At 38.3% G+C, this 13,473-nt stretch overlaps 1 protein-coding gene across 1 annotated transcript; it reads right to left on the minus strand.

The window, feature by feature from the left end:
• Positions 1-684: 684 nt before the first annotated feature.
• On the minus strand, positions 685-1,209 carry LOC135949195 (prostatic spermine-binding protein-like). The gene is made up of 2 exons (XM_065498679.1): positions 903-1,209; positions 685-860 (listed from the first exon to the last, which is right to left on the minus strand). The coding sequence occupies exons 1-2, from the start codon at positions 1,207-1,209 to the stop codon at positions 685-687; spliced, it is 483 nt and encodes a 160-aa protein (XP_065354751.1).
• Positions 1,210-13,473: the final 12,264 nt, after the last annotated feature.

The following is a 13,473-nucleotide window of genomic DNA, read 5'->3' on the forward strand; positions in this document are numbered from 1 at the left end:
GCAGTCCTTTGTGGAGCAGGAGGTAGAGCCGGAAAATTTGAATGAAAATCCCTGGTTCAAGGAGCCAGAAATAATTATTTTGGACGATGAAACTGAAACTCCGCCGCGACCCGATGAAGATGACACGTGTTTCATCGGCCTGCCTGAGGCCGAATCTCTTTTGACCGGGCCATATCTACCAATATTAGAGGAAATCCAACGCACTTTCTTTGGGTTTGATGACCGAACAATCTGTGTGCGACCACGAACACCTCCTTCACCACTTCCTCCCAGATCACCATCATCGTTAGACTGGGAGAACGAAAATTTCCATCCACCCACGCCCCCTCCTAGACAAGGGTTGGGTTCTGTGGAAATAAAAGATCGGCAGTACCTTCACTTGGGAATGAGATGCTATGAAAGATCACTGGTAGTTCGTTTAATGGTTCCTTCAACGCAACCAACAGAAGGGATTTGCTATCAATCCGTAAACGAATGCCATACAGTTGAACCGGAAGCGTACGTGGATTTAACTACTGAATCACCGCACTCAGTTTCATCTTGTGTCCAAATTAATTCAAATAATGAGCGCATCCCTATTACACCAGGCAGGGATTGGCTTAGTCCAAGGACCGGAATGTACCAAAATTCACCGTTAAATGTTCGCCATCTTACCGTCACAAAGGAGACCTCGCCCTTGCCATTTCACCAACCTCCAATAATCAGAGTTACGCCATCATCATCTTCTTCTAAATCATCGTCATCATCTTCTGCTAAACCATCACCGTTACCTAGATCCTCACCAAAATCATTGTCATCATCATCACCGTCTTCTAAATCATCATCATCACCGTCTTCTAAATCATCATCATCACCGTCTTCTAAATCATCATCATCACCGTCTTCTAAATCATCATCATCACCGTCTTCTAAATCATCATCATCACCGTCTTCTAAATCATCATCATCACCGTCTTCTAAATCACCATCATCTTCTTCTAAACCATTACCGTTACCCGAACCTGCACAAAAATCATCGCCATCATCATCTTCTACTAAATCATCATCTTCATCAAACTCATCACCATCAACATCTTCATCAAACTCATCGCCATCATCAACATCTTCATCAAACTCATCGCCATCACCATCTTCATCAAAACCCTCACCTGCATCTGTACTTGTACAAACAAAGGATTCAGTGCCATCCCGTTCGACAACACCACCCATTCCAACGAGCCCAAAAACGATACCTTTGTCACAAGCTCCGGAGAAAATAAAACAACTGATAAATGAAGTACTAGCTGGTCGAAAAGGACAGAAACAACTACGCTTGATGAGGATAGTCAAGGGACAGCATTTTCGAATATTGGTATCTCGAAGCGGAAACGTTCGGATTTTGTGGATACAGACAGAGGGGGAGGGAGAGTAGTGTAACGTCGAAAGTCAGAGTTCGTTTTCGACAACACAAATAAAACCTTTAAATATTATTTATTTTATTTTTTTTTATTATTTTATTGTCTTTGAAATTAAACTGTATGAATTTTGTTATTAATCTGTTTTATTTAAGTAATTGATTTAAATGTAACTGCTTTTAATATAAACAACGCCATCTATTATTCAGTGGCATAAACAAGTAGTCATTCCTACCATGGAATACAACACTACCAGTGTGTGAAAGATAAAATAGTACGCAAATTTTATAACTGTGTGTGTAGTGTTCTAGGGTATAAAAGGCGTGCAATTGCTGAACATCGATCAGTCGGTAAGGAAGTGACCAAGCGGTAAGAACAAATTTTGGTGAGGAGATTAACTCTCCCCAAATATTTTCTTATTGGGTACTTAAGGACAAATAGTGAGAGAGTAGTGATACATACAGAAGTTAAACTTCTAATTTGTCCACTATATTTCTGCCTAAAAAATCACTGAAGTTAACCTTCAAAGATTGTGGCATCTCTCAATTGTTCGTTAAACAGCACCTGGTTGCGGAGATTAAATCTCCAAATACTCAATTTTAGAACAAAATAGTTCTCCGCCAGCCTCCTCAACAGCAGTTTTACATAGTGTCAAGTTTTATGTTAAGTGTTTTGTGTTAAAATAAAGTACGCTTTATAACGTGGTGTGAAATAAAGTGTTTTATTTCGACGACCCTGGACTCCGCTGAACTTACCCCAGCAACCAGCGGAAACGTGTCGTTACAAGAGTTCCCCAGTAGGGATGAATGGATACGATCAACTGTTGTTGTTGTTGTAGCAGCGTAAACAATTTTACAATATTTAATCTGGAGGTTCTGCAATATCAAGTCCAAGAAATTGTGCTACTTCAGCTGGATGGGTCCATGAATCTATTGGACGTAGTGAAGTAGGGCTGACTGTACAGTTGAAAATGTGGAGGGTATAATGAGGACCCTGACCATATGCTGGGCATAAGTTGAGGAAGGCACGGTCTATGCGGGACCAGAAGGACCATCCTGATCTTTGGTGTGCCAGAACGACTCTTGTTTTCCGCGGCAGAATCTTCTCGGCGTTTGTTATCGGTGGTGGGCGACCTAAAAGTACGACATTCATACGGTATCCTGCTACCAGGGAATTGATGGAGTCTCTATGAATGTCGTTAAAAGCTGTCATATACGAGCTGCGATCCAATGAATCCTGCTTTCTTCGTTTTTTCTAAGGTTCTGTCTGACATTCCTCGGGGGAGACTCCAACCGTGTGATGTTGAAGTTTGGATGACTCCTCGGTAACATCGCAGAAGGAACTGTTGTGTCAGCTTGACGTTATGTTCCTTGACCGATAGAACCCTAGTTTCCTAGGAGGTAATTTGGAGGCAGCCTTTGACGGTCATTAAGGCTGAATTTTCACTGCTTTGAATACCTCTCCACTGAGTATCACTTAACGAAGGATACTGGAGCAGCATAGTTAACCACTGACCGGCCAATCGTCTTGTAGATTGCTAGCAAGGTTTCTTTGTTGCAGTTTATGCGTTATTGCAGTGGCGTGTGCTGAGGAGGTAAAAAGGCTATCAAAAGCGACAGACCAGATTTTCGGATGGTTCACAGTCGGAATTTGTATGCCGTCGACCATGATGCCTAAGTTGAGTTTTACCCCTCCTTCGTCCAGGTGGTGAAGAGTGTTGCCTATGACTTCGTTTGGTGATAGCTACAGGCTACGTGCAGTAAAGAAATTGTGGATTTCGTTGAGATAACCATTTACCAAACCAAATTTACCGATCAACTGTTCGAAAGGGTTGCTGCTTTCATTGACAGATCCAAAATGGACTCTGGTATAGGGGCCGGTGTTTATATCGTCGACAATGATATTAGACTCTCTGACGAATACAACGTCTTCCTGGCAGAGATCTTTCGCGATCTGGAAAGCCAGATCCGTGACTCCACTAACCAATCTTGGAATAGTAGGACGGATTTTCAAGTGTCCAAAGCCTTTTGGCCAAAACTGGATGCAAAGGCTATCAAAACACTAATTGGATTGGATAGGTGTTGTCTGAGAATTCTAGTAGGAGTGATAATCGGCCATTGCTCAATTGGGGCCTTTATAGATTTTTGTAAAGTGTGAGGGGCTGTAGAGGATGTGGAGACAGTAGAGCACATTATATTCAATTGCCCGAGACTACAGAGTCATAGATTGAAATGGCTAGGTTACAGATTTCTAGATGAACATGGGAGTATTGCTGTCTGTAAATTGGATAACATACTAGGTTTTATCAGGGAAATAGGCTGGCTATTTAAAGGTGAATTCAAATACTATGTAACCACTTTTCCTTCTTTACGCAGAGAAAGAAATATCCACTTTTTGTTTATCCTTTCTTCTTCTTTCTGTTCTTTATGTCCCTTTTTTAGGAATGGAGTACTTTTTCTTCTTAACTGACTCCTGAAGGAAATAACAATAGACCTTAAGTGCCCTGGAGACGATCAAATAAACCCGTCAATCAGTGCATATGTGTGAGTGTCGTATGCTTGAAGCTTTAAAGGAGACGTACAAATAAATACGTCAATCACCATTTGTATTTGGAAGCACTTTTCCATTATTACCAAAAATCTCGAAGATACTGACGTTTTTTTAGTTAATCAGAGACGTAAAACACATAATATGGATATTTTGTTTCATCCGTGAACGGCAAACACAAAGCAAATGAAATTTGATTGTCAATCACAACGGAGACGATCAAATAATGAGTCGTCAAATAAAAAAATCAAAACTTTTTGATGTTTATCAATCATTGCCTACAACGCGTACGTGTAGCCGAAAAAGAATGACTGCACGCACACAACTATGTGATTGATGTGTTTATTTGATCGTCTCCAGGGCACTTTATGGTCTCCGAGTGAAAGTGCAAATAGTTTTCCTAACCCGAGGTGGTCGACATTGACACCCTGTTTGCTAACCTTCTGTTCTAACCGGGTGGTCACAAATTAAATTTTTCTTTGCCATCGTACCAGTAGTTTAGGAGATTCCGATTTATTTCCACCTTTTTTTCGATTGACCCCACTGTGCAACACTTGCCAAAGACAGGAAGACACAAAACATTGGAGCAAAAATTTAGCAGAGCAGAAAAAAGAAACATTTATAACACGCCTAATAACAGGCCTACAAACAATTAGAGTCAATAAACAAATGACGCACATAATAAATCAATAGGGAGGGCATCAACATTAACATAAGGCAAACATAACTGTTATACCATGAGTGAAAAGGAAAGTATTGGAAAAATCTGAGCAGTTTGGGTGTCTTTAAGCAAATAGAAGGATATTTTTGAAGGAAAATTAAAGGGGTTTGAATGGTAATTAAATTTGGAACATAATTTAATTAAATATTGGAAAAATATTCTCAAGGAAACAAATAAGAAATCTATAATTTATTTAAGACAAACAACCTTTCATTACTGAAACCAAATTAAAAACAAAAGCCTTAAATAACTGCTGCTGTTTTAAGTATCTCCACAAAAAACATCTTTCTGCCTCCCAGGAAATCTATAAAATACTGCACGTTCTTTTGCCCTCAACAACAACACAGAAAAGCAAAACCCACAGTAAAATATTTTAATGCCCACCCACAAAACTGACACAAGGATTTATTGTAACTATACTTTAATACCATGAAATTATTCAATCCTTTTAAACAAAAGCCCCGTTGTAATTTAAAAACGCGTAAAATTTTTGAATACTTTGTTGCAGTCTTCTTCTATTTCTTCCCTTCCTTCAAGCTTCCTTTTGTTGTGTGAAGGGGGCTTTAAAATTTATGCGCTCTACTGCGTAAAGATAATTGCGGAAAATATTATGTGGCATACATTTTTGCACCCCCCACAAAACAAAAAAGGGGAAAAAGAAGTTCAAAAAGGAGTAAATATGTTGGATGCCAACAATAACAAGAACAACAATATGACTCTTACAATCTGCATATGAAGGGGGCAAATGTGCCATTTAGTCATTGCTGGTTGTTTCCTTCATATCGGCAACAAAACAAAAAGGGAAAGTGCTTTTTAAACGTTTACAAAGCCATTACAAACTGTAATATTAAAAGAAATAAGTTTAAATTTGTGTTTGCTAACAATAGAAAACAGAGATCTTGAAATGCTTAGAAGGGATTATAAAGAGTTGTTCAATTGTAAGGAATTTTTGCCTACGAAAATTTGATGAAGGTAATGAAGAGAACATTATGGAAATTTTGAAAAAAAAAGAATTTTCGATTATTTTCTTATCACAGGAATTGCAGTGAACTAGAAGTTATATTATGAGTGACATAACATGGGGGGAGAACTACACAAGGTATTGATGGAATTCAACATTAAACTGAACAAAACTAGAAACTGACTAAGACTAAATATAACCTCAAATTTTGGTGAGCTCACAGCTCAGAATTTGTCGTTTGCGGACAACTATTGTCGTAGTTATATTCTTTTTGGAGCAGAGGTGTCAGAACCTTTGTTCGCATAGCGATATCTGCCATCAAATGTTATTTTCAATTCAAAAAGATCGCCACAGAAAATTATCAACATAAAGATCGGCACGACATGATATCAACTCAGCAACCACCATCTTCCGGCAAATCTGTTTCGAATACATTTGCTCTAAGCCAGAATTAAACAAAACACCGGACCAAAGTTCTGAATTCAGCTAAGGTGCAATGATTGTTTGTGATAATGCTATGTAAGGAATTGTTCGGTTCTGAACCACGAGTATGAATGGACGGAAAGCTATGTTAAGCCATGCTCCCATAATAGACTACCTAGCTCCTCTACAGCATCGACATCACCAACATCATCGTCGTAGGAGACTCAACAGCAGCCACAACGTTCATCCCAGCTGAACCCTCAGAATGCGTTGCGCTGACCTGATGTCATCACTATCTTGTAGTTCTACTGCAATAAACTCCAGAATCACATATCTGAGATAACTGCATTCATGAGACACAAAAACTTCGTGGTCGATGTAGTCCTGGCGATGAAACTTACACAGAATTCCAGTGTGCCGCGCCAAAGGAAACAATGATGTCATCGTCACATGCAGTATTCCCATGACAATTGGTTCTACGCTCCAAAACGACCCGATTCTCACTCGATCAAAGATTGTCATTCTAGTGACAGCTTTTCCCAATAAAGAACTTTCAACAAACAGTGGAACTGTTACAACCACAACATGCAGTATACAGTTCTTCCTTCTAATTCTAATGAACAATATCCACAGTTCAAATGCAATACCTTTAGATCAAGAGTTAGAGCTCCTCAATGTCTATAATCCTACCTTAGCCAGCTATTCATCAGACTATTGTCGCTACATAACGACCCTACTAGACGGCGACATCTGCCTTCTTCTAGAAGATTTTAGAGGATAAATGGGATTTACAGAGGTGCAAATTTATGAGTCAACCTTCAGATTGTGTCAGCTCACTGGATATCACAATAGCTGAAACAGGTCTGTACATCCTGACAATCCGTAGTTTCACTCGGATCAGACCACCTACCCATAATAATATGCCTGGATTGACCAAAGGATTTTATGGTTTCAGAATGCAAAAGAAAGCAGACTAGAGCGGTTTCAGAAACTTCACTAGCCATACCTTCAATGTTCTTTATGAACCCTCAGATGTCCCCAATGCCGAGTGGATTTACTTTATGGAGAATAGCGGATTACTTTATGGAGAATAGATGAATTTCAATTGTCAGCAGAGGCAGCAGTTTTAGCAGACATATGTGACAACTTCCGCATTACCGACTGGATTGGTCAGTTAAACCTGGAAATGAGGAGGTTGTTCAACAAGGACAAACGGAAACGTTGGAAGAACTGCAACTTGAGCTCAGCATTTGGCAAGTTGTGATCTTCTATCAGATCTCTCTCTAGCACGACGAAAAAGTATTATACATAATTTCCGACCCTAAACAGTGTGCGCCTACTTTTATCCGTTTGTGAACAATGTGTTGTTCTTTGATGAACCACAACTTTTCGTGTTTAACGAAGTTATAGAGATCATCAAAACTGCCATTTGAAGAGATGTAATTTCCAAGCTGATGCCATAGAAACTCAAGTTTCACATGGTTTAAATCAGCATAAACCATGTGAAAGAACGGTCCTGATGGCACTGAATCTATTATATACCGCCAATCATGCCGCGCTCTTCGAGAACATATTCCAAGGTACTCAAAACACTCTCCATTCGCGAAAACACTCGAGGCTCTCCTTCATGCCACACTGAGAAAACACCTTACATTGGAACATCATCAGCATGAATTCCGGAAAGTACACTCAAGCTTTACAAGGTTTAAATCAGCATAAACTATGTGGACGAACGGTTATGGTGGTACTGAATCTCGAAATCCTTCAAGACCGTCAATAATGCCACCCTCTTCGAGGACATATTCCAATCCTCGCTACTGAACAACCTGATGTGGTGGATCGTTATCTCGCATTAACTGCAAAGTAGAAGCATGGTACTCCACTCGCGGAAACACTCTGCTCGCCACACTAACACTTCATCTTACAGTGGAACATCATTAGCATAGATTCCGGAAAGTACACTCAAGCCCCAGAAGGTTTAAATCAGCATAATCCATGTAAAAGAATGCTCCTGGTGACACTGGATCCGACGAAATTCTTCGATACTATCAATCATGCCACCCTCTTCCAGAACACATTCCAATTCTCCCTACCTAACAACCTGAAGTGGTCTAACATTAACTGCAAAGTAGAAGTGAGGCACTCAAAGTACTCTCCAGTCGCGAAAACACTCGAGGCTCTCCTTCTCCCCACACTGAGACAACACCTTACATTGGAACATCATCAGAATGAATTTCGGAAAGTACACTCAAGCTTTACAGGGTTGAAATCAGCATAACTATGTGGAACAAAGGTTCTGGTGGTACTGAATCTCGAAATCCTTCAAGACCGTCAATAATGCCACCCTCTTCGAGGACATATTCTAATCCTCGTTACTGAACAACCTGAAGTGGTGGATCATTATCTCGCATTAACTGCAAAGTAGAAGTATGGTACTCAAAGTACTCTCCTCTCGCGAAAACACTCTGCTCGCCACACTAACACTTCATCTTACAGTGGAACATCATCAGCATGAATTCCGGAAAGTGCACTCAAGCTTCATAAGGTTTAAATCAGCATAAACTATGTGGAAGAACGGTTCTGGTGGTACTGAATCACGAAATCCTTCGATACTGTCTATCAAGCCACCTATTCGAGGACATATTCCAATCCTCTCTGCCAAGCATAAACTACAAAGTCGAGGGTTAAAGCACTTTCCAGTCGCGAAAACACTCGAGTCTCTTATGCTCGCCCCACTGACACAACACCTTACAGTGGAACATCATCAGCAGGGATTCTAGAAAGTGCACTAAAGCTTCACAAGGTTTAGATATGAATAATTCATTTGAAAGAACTATCCTGGTGGTACTGGATCTCGAAATCCTTCGATACCGTCAATCATGCCACCCTCTATGAGTATATATTCCTATTCTCCCTGCCTAACAACCTAAAGTGATATGTCGTTAACTACTTGAGTGCAAATGCCACTGCAATCTCATATTAACTGCAAAGTAGAAGCACTCTCCAGTCGCGAAAACACTCGAGGCTCTCCTGCTAGCCACACTAACACAGCATCTTACAGTGGAACATCATCAGCATGAATTCCGGAAAGTGCACTCAATCTTCATAAGTTTTAAATCAGCATAAACTATGTGGAAGAACGGTTTTGGTGGTACTGAATCTCGAAATCCTTCCATACTGTCAATCATGCCACCTATTCGAGGACATATTCCAATCCTTGCTGCCGAACAACCTGAAGTGGTGGATCGTGAACTACTGAAGTGCACATGCCACTGAAATCTCGCATAAGTTCAAAGTAGAAGCAAGGTATGCCCAAAGAAACCTTGTTGACCGCATATAAAACGATTGGCCGGTATGTGGTTAATTATGCGGCTCCAGTGTGATCACCATCGCTGAGTGATACCCAGTGGCGAAACACTCAAAGCTGTCAAAACCTACGGATGTCCTTGGAACACCAACTTCATAAGCTTGATTTTTTCACCAGTTCCTTCTGGGAAGCCATTCCAAAAAGAGCTCTCAAGCTTCACAAGGTTTAAATCAGCATAAACTATGTGGAAGAACGGTTTTGGTGTTACTGAATCTCGAAATCCTTTCATACTGTCAATCATGCCATCTATTCAAGGACATATTCCAAACCTCGCTGCCGAACAAACTGAAGTGGGGGATCGTGAACTACTGAAGTGCATATGCCACTTGAATCACGCATAAGTTGCTAAGTAGAAGCAAGGTATGCACAAAGAAACCTTGTTGACCACATATAAAACGATTGGCCGGTCTGTGGTTAATTATGCGGCTCCAGTGTGATACCCAGTGGAGAAACATTCGAAGCTGTCAAAACCTACGGATGTCCTTGGAACACCATCTTCATAAGCTTGATTTTTTCACCAGTTCCAGTTCAGCCATTCCAAAAAGAGCTCTTAAGCTTCACATGTTTTAAATCAGCATAAACTATGTGGAAGAACAGTTTTGGTGGTACTGAATTTCGAAATCCTTCCATACTGTCAATCATTCCACCTATTCGAGGTCATATTCCAAACCTCGCTGCCGAACAACCTGAATTGGTGGATCGTGAACTACTGAAGTGCACATGCCATTGGAATCTCGCATAAGTTGCGAAGTAGAAGCAATCCTTGCTTCCGAACAACCTGAAGTAGGGGATCGTGAACTACGGAAGTTCACATGCCACTGCAATGTTGCATAAGTTGCAAAGTAGAAGCAAGGTATTCTCAAAGAAACCTTGTTGACCGCATATAAAACGATTGGCCGGTATGTGGTTAATTATGCGGCTCCAGTGTGATCACCATCGCTGAGTGATACCCAGTGGAGAAACATTCAAAGCTATCAAGGCCTACGGATGTCCTTGGAACACCAACTTCGTACCTTTTTACATAATGCAGTTTGGAGATTCCCCGAGGCATGTCAGAAAAGATGTTCTCCTGTACGAAATGAATCGACTTGATCACGCGTCGTACAGAGAAGCTTTGAAAGATATTCATAGGGTTGCAGTGAACAAAACGGATGGTAGTTACAGTATGAATATCGTACTTGAAGCCTGCAGAAGCAGAGCAAACACTGACATGGAACACAAGCAGTTCTGGCTGACACAACTGATATCTGGATGGAGCAACCGGCTTAATTCCTCGCATATACCGTAGCAAGCCTTCGGTAAAGTTACTAAAGATACCCTTCTTCTTTATGACTCTTCAGCCAACCCAACCTCACTCCGTCCTGAAGATTGATGAACACAGCCAGTCGAAGTGGCGATACATCTTAACTTTGATCTCAACGATACAGAACCCTAATCGAAATTATGACTGTAATTATGCTGTTACAACAACCAAACATGATCGCAAACAACATGAATTTCAACAAAGTTCATAAAAATGATCAAATAATAAACAAAAAAAATGACAGTCAATCAGATCAGATTGCAACAGAGAAATCCCTATTTCCCTCTTCTCTTCAAGCCGACCATTGAGCTAGACATAAAGAAATCCTTGTTTATTTGTTGGGTACAGGTTTCAAAATTCGTTGTAGTCATACTACTCGTGTAACCCTTTTATTTTAATGTTTCAAAATAATTTGAGTTAAAAAGTTTTTGTTTTCATTTCACAAATTCAATTTAAATTTATCATAGACTCTTTTTAAGTACAAATAATAAACATATGAATATGCTTTTCTGGAGATTAGCCAAATTTGTTAAATCTAAAAAGTATATTTGCCAAAGGCTTTGGCGGTTAAATGAGGTTAGCATAGGAGCAGCAGCAGAGAGAGAGCGAGAGGTGAGGGTGTAATGGCTGCAATGCCATCATCAAGAGCATTAAAATCATTATCAGTTGAGGAATGAGTTGGTTGGTGGCGATTCAGTGAGTTAAGAAAATATGTTGATTTGATTATTTTCCCAAAACTGGTAAATGGTCACACAAACCCAAGCACACACAAATGATGATGATGATAATATGGTGGTTTAGATGTTTTGGGGTCTATGATTTTAAGGTTCTTAAACAGGGGGTGGATTCATTTCGTTTCGTTTGTTGGTTGGTTGGTTTACGTAGTAAATGTTTTACGAATGCACTCATGTGTATTTAATTTTGTATGGTTTATAGTTTAGTTTGCTTGGTTAGCGAGAGTACTTTATCATTTATATAAAGATCTTTTTGTTTTAAGTTTTCTTGGGCAAACATTTTATTTAGTTTTTAGTTACAATTACATATTTGCCAAATGTTTATTACAATATGATTTGTTTTGTTTTATTTCCAGTCTATTATACCCTAAATGAGATTTTCATTTAGTAGTTAGTCCTTGTTAGACATAGTTTCCCTGGCATAATAGCAGTCATAATTTAACGCTTTAATTATAAACCATTTAACAGCATAATACATTAGTTATTATGAGCTTTTAATTTATTCTACCCCTAAATAATAAAATCGAAAAACAAGAGGGAGCAAAAATGTACTAATGTGAAATAGAGAATCATTTTATTTAGGAAGTCAATCAATAAAGCATCAATGCCACTGCCATATTATTTAATACAAATATGATTCAGTTACCTATTACCCTATTTTATATTGGCAATTTTTATCTAAATCTTTAATTAGTTTTAATTTACTTTTTTCATTTAGCCTGTTGTTTCTGTTTTTGTCTATTTCTATTTCCATATTCTTTTGGTTTTCTTATCATTTCCAGATTAAATAAAACAGTTTATGTATATTAAATTATGAATGGATTATTTGAAATGTTAATACGTATTTCTCAAAACAACGATAAAACTATATTAGCCAATTATATCGAAATTTATGGAAAATAGTTCAAGGTACAATACGTAATAAGAAGTTTATAAGATAGCCTTTAATATTTCAGTTTATTTAATTCAATTATGCAAACAATAATGGAATTTATCACTCATATTTCTCTCCAAAAATCGATTTTTATATGAAAATCTCAACAAATTTTAACTCGTCAATATCTCTGTAAATAAGCGTTTAATAGAGAAAACGAGCTCGATCGGTGATCACTCATATTTCTGACCAAAAATTGATTTTTATATGAAAATTCCCAAAAAATCTTAAATTGTCTATATCTTTGTAAATAAGCGTTTAATACAGAAAAGGACGTCGATCGGTGATCATTCATATTTCTGACCAAAAATCGATTTTAATATGAAAATCTCAAAAATTCTTAAATCCTGTATATTTTTGTAAATAAGCGTTTAATAGAGAAAACGAGATCGATCGGTGATCACTCATATTGCTGACCAAAAATCGATTTTTATATGAAAATCCCTAAAAATCTTAAATCGTCTATATCTTTGTAAATAAACGTTTAATACAGAAAAGGACGTCGATCGGTGATCACTCATATTTCTGACCAAAAATTGATTTTTATATGAAAATCCCCAAAAAATCATAAATCGTCTATATCTTTGTAAATAAGCGTTTAATAGATAAAACGAGCTCGATCGGTGATTACTCATATTTCTGACCAAAAATCGATTTTTATATGAAAATCTCAAAAATTTTTAAATCGTGTATATCTTTGTAAATAAGCGTTTAATAGAGAAAACGAGCTCGATCCGTGATCACTCATATTTCTAAGCAAAAATCGATTTTTATATGAAAATCTCAAAAAATCTTAAATCGCCTATATCTTTGTAAATAAGCGTTTAATACAGAAAAGGACGTCGATCGGTGATCACTCATATTTCTGACCAAAAATCGATTTTTATGTGAAAATTCGAAAAACTCTTAAATCGTCTATATCTTTGTAAAAAAACGTTTAATAGATAAAACGAGCTTGATCGGTGATCACTCTTATTTCTGACCACAAATCGATTTTTATATGAAAATCTGAAAAAATCTTAAATTATCTATATCTCTGTAAATAGACGTTTAATAGAGAAAACGAGCTCGATCGGTGATCACTCATAT

Source organism: Calliphora vicina, chromosome 1, assembly GCF_958450345.1.
Source record: "Calliphora vicina chromosome 1, idCalVici1.1, whole genome shotgun sequence".
NCBI lineage: Eukaryota > Metazoa > Arthropoda > Insecta > Diptera > Calliphoridae > Calliphora > Calliphora vicina.

What these genes read in the sequence shown, in the direction of transcription:
- LOC135949195 (XM_065498679.1), bottom strand. Translation starts at nt 1,209, where the DNA reads ATGGGTGGTGTTGTCGAACGGGATGGCACTGAATCCTTTGTTTGTACA. An exon ending in TGATGATGATTTAGAAGACG is followed by an intron (nt 861 to 902) that starts GTGATGATGATG and finishes ATGATGATTTAG; the next exon opens with AAGACGGTGATGATGATGAT.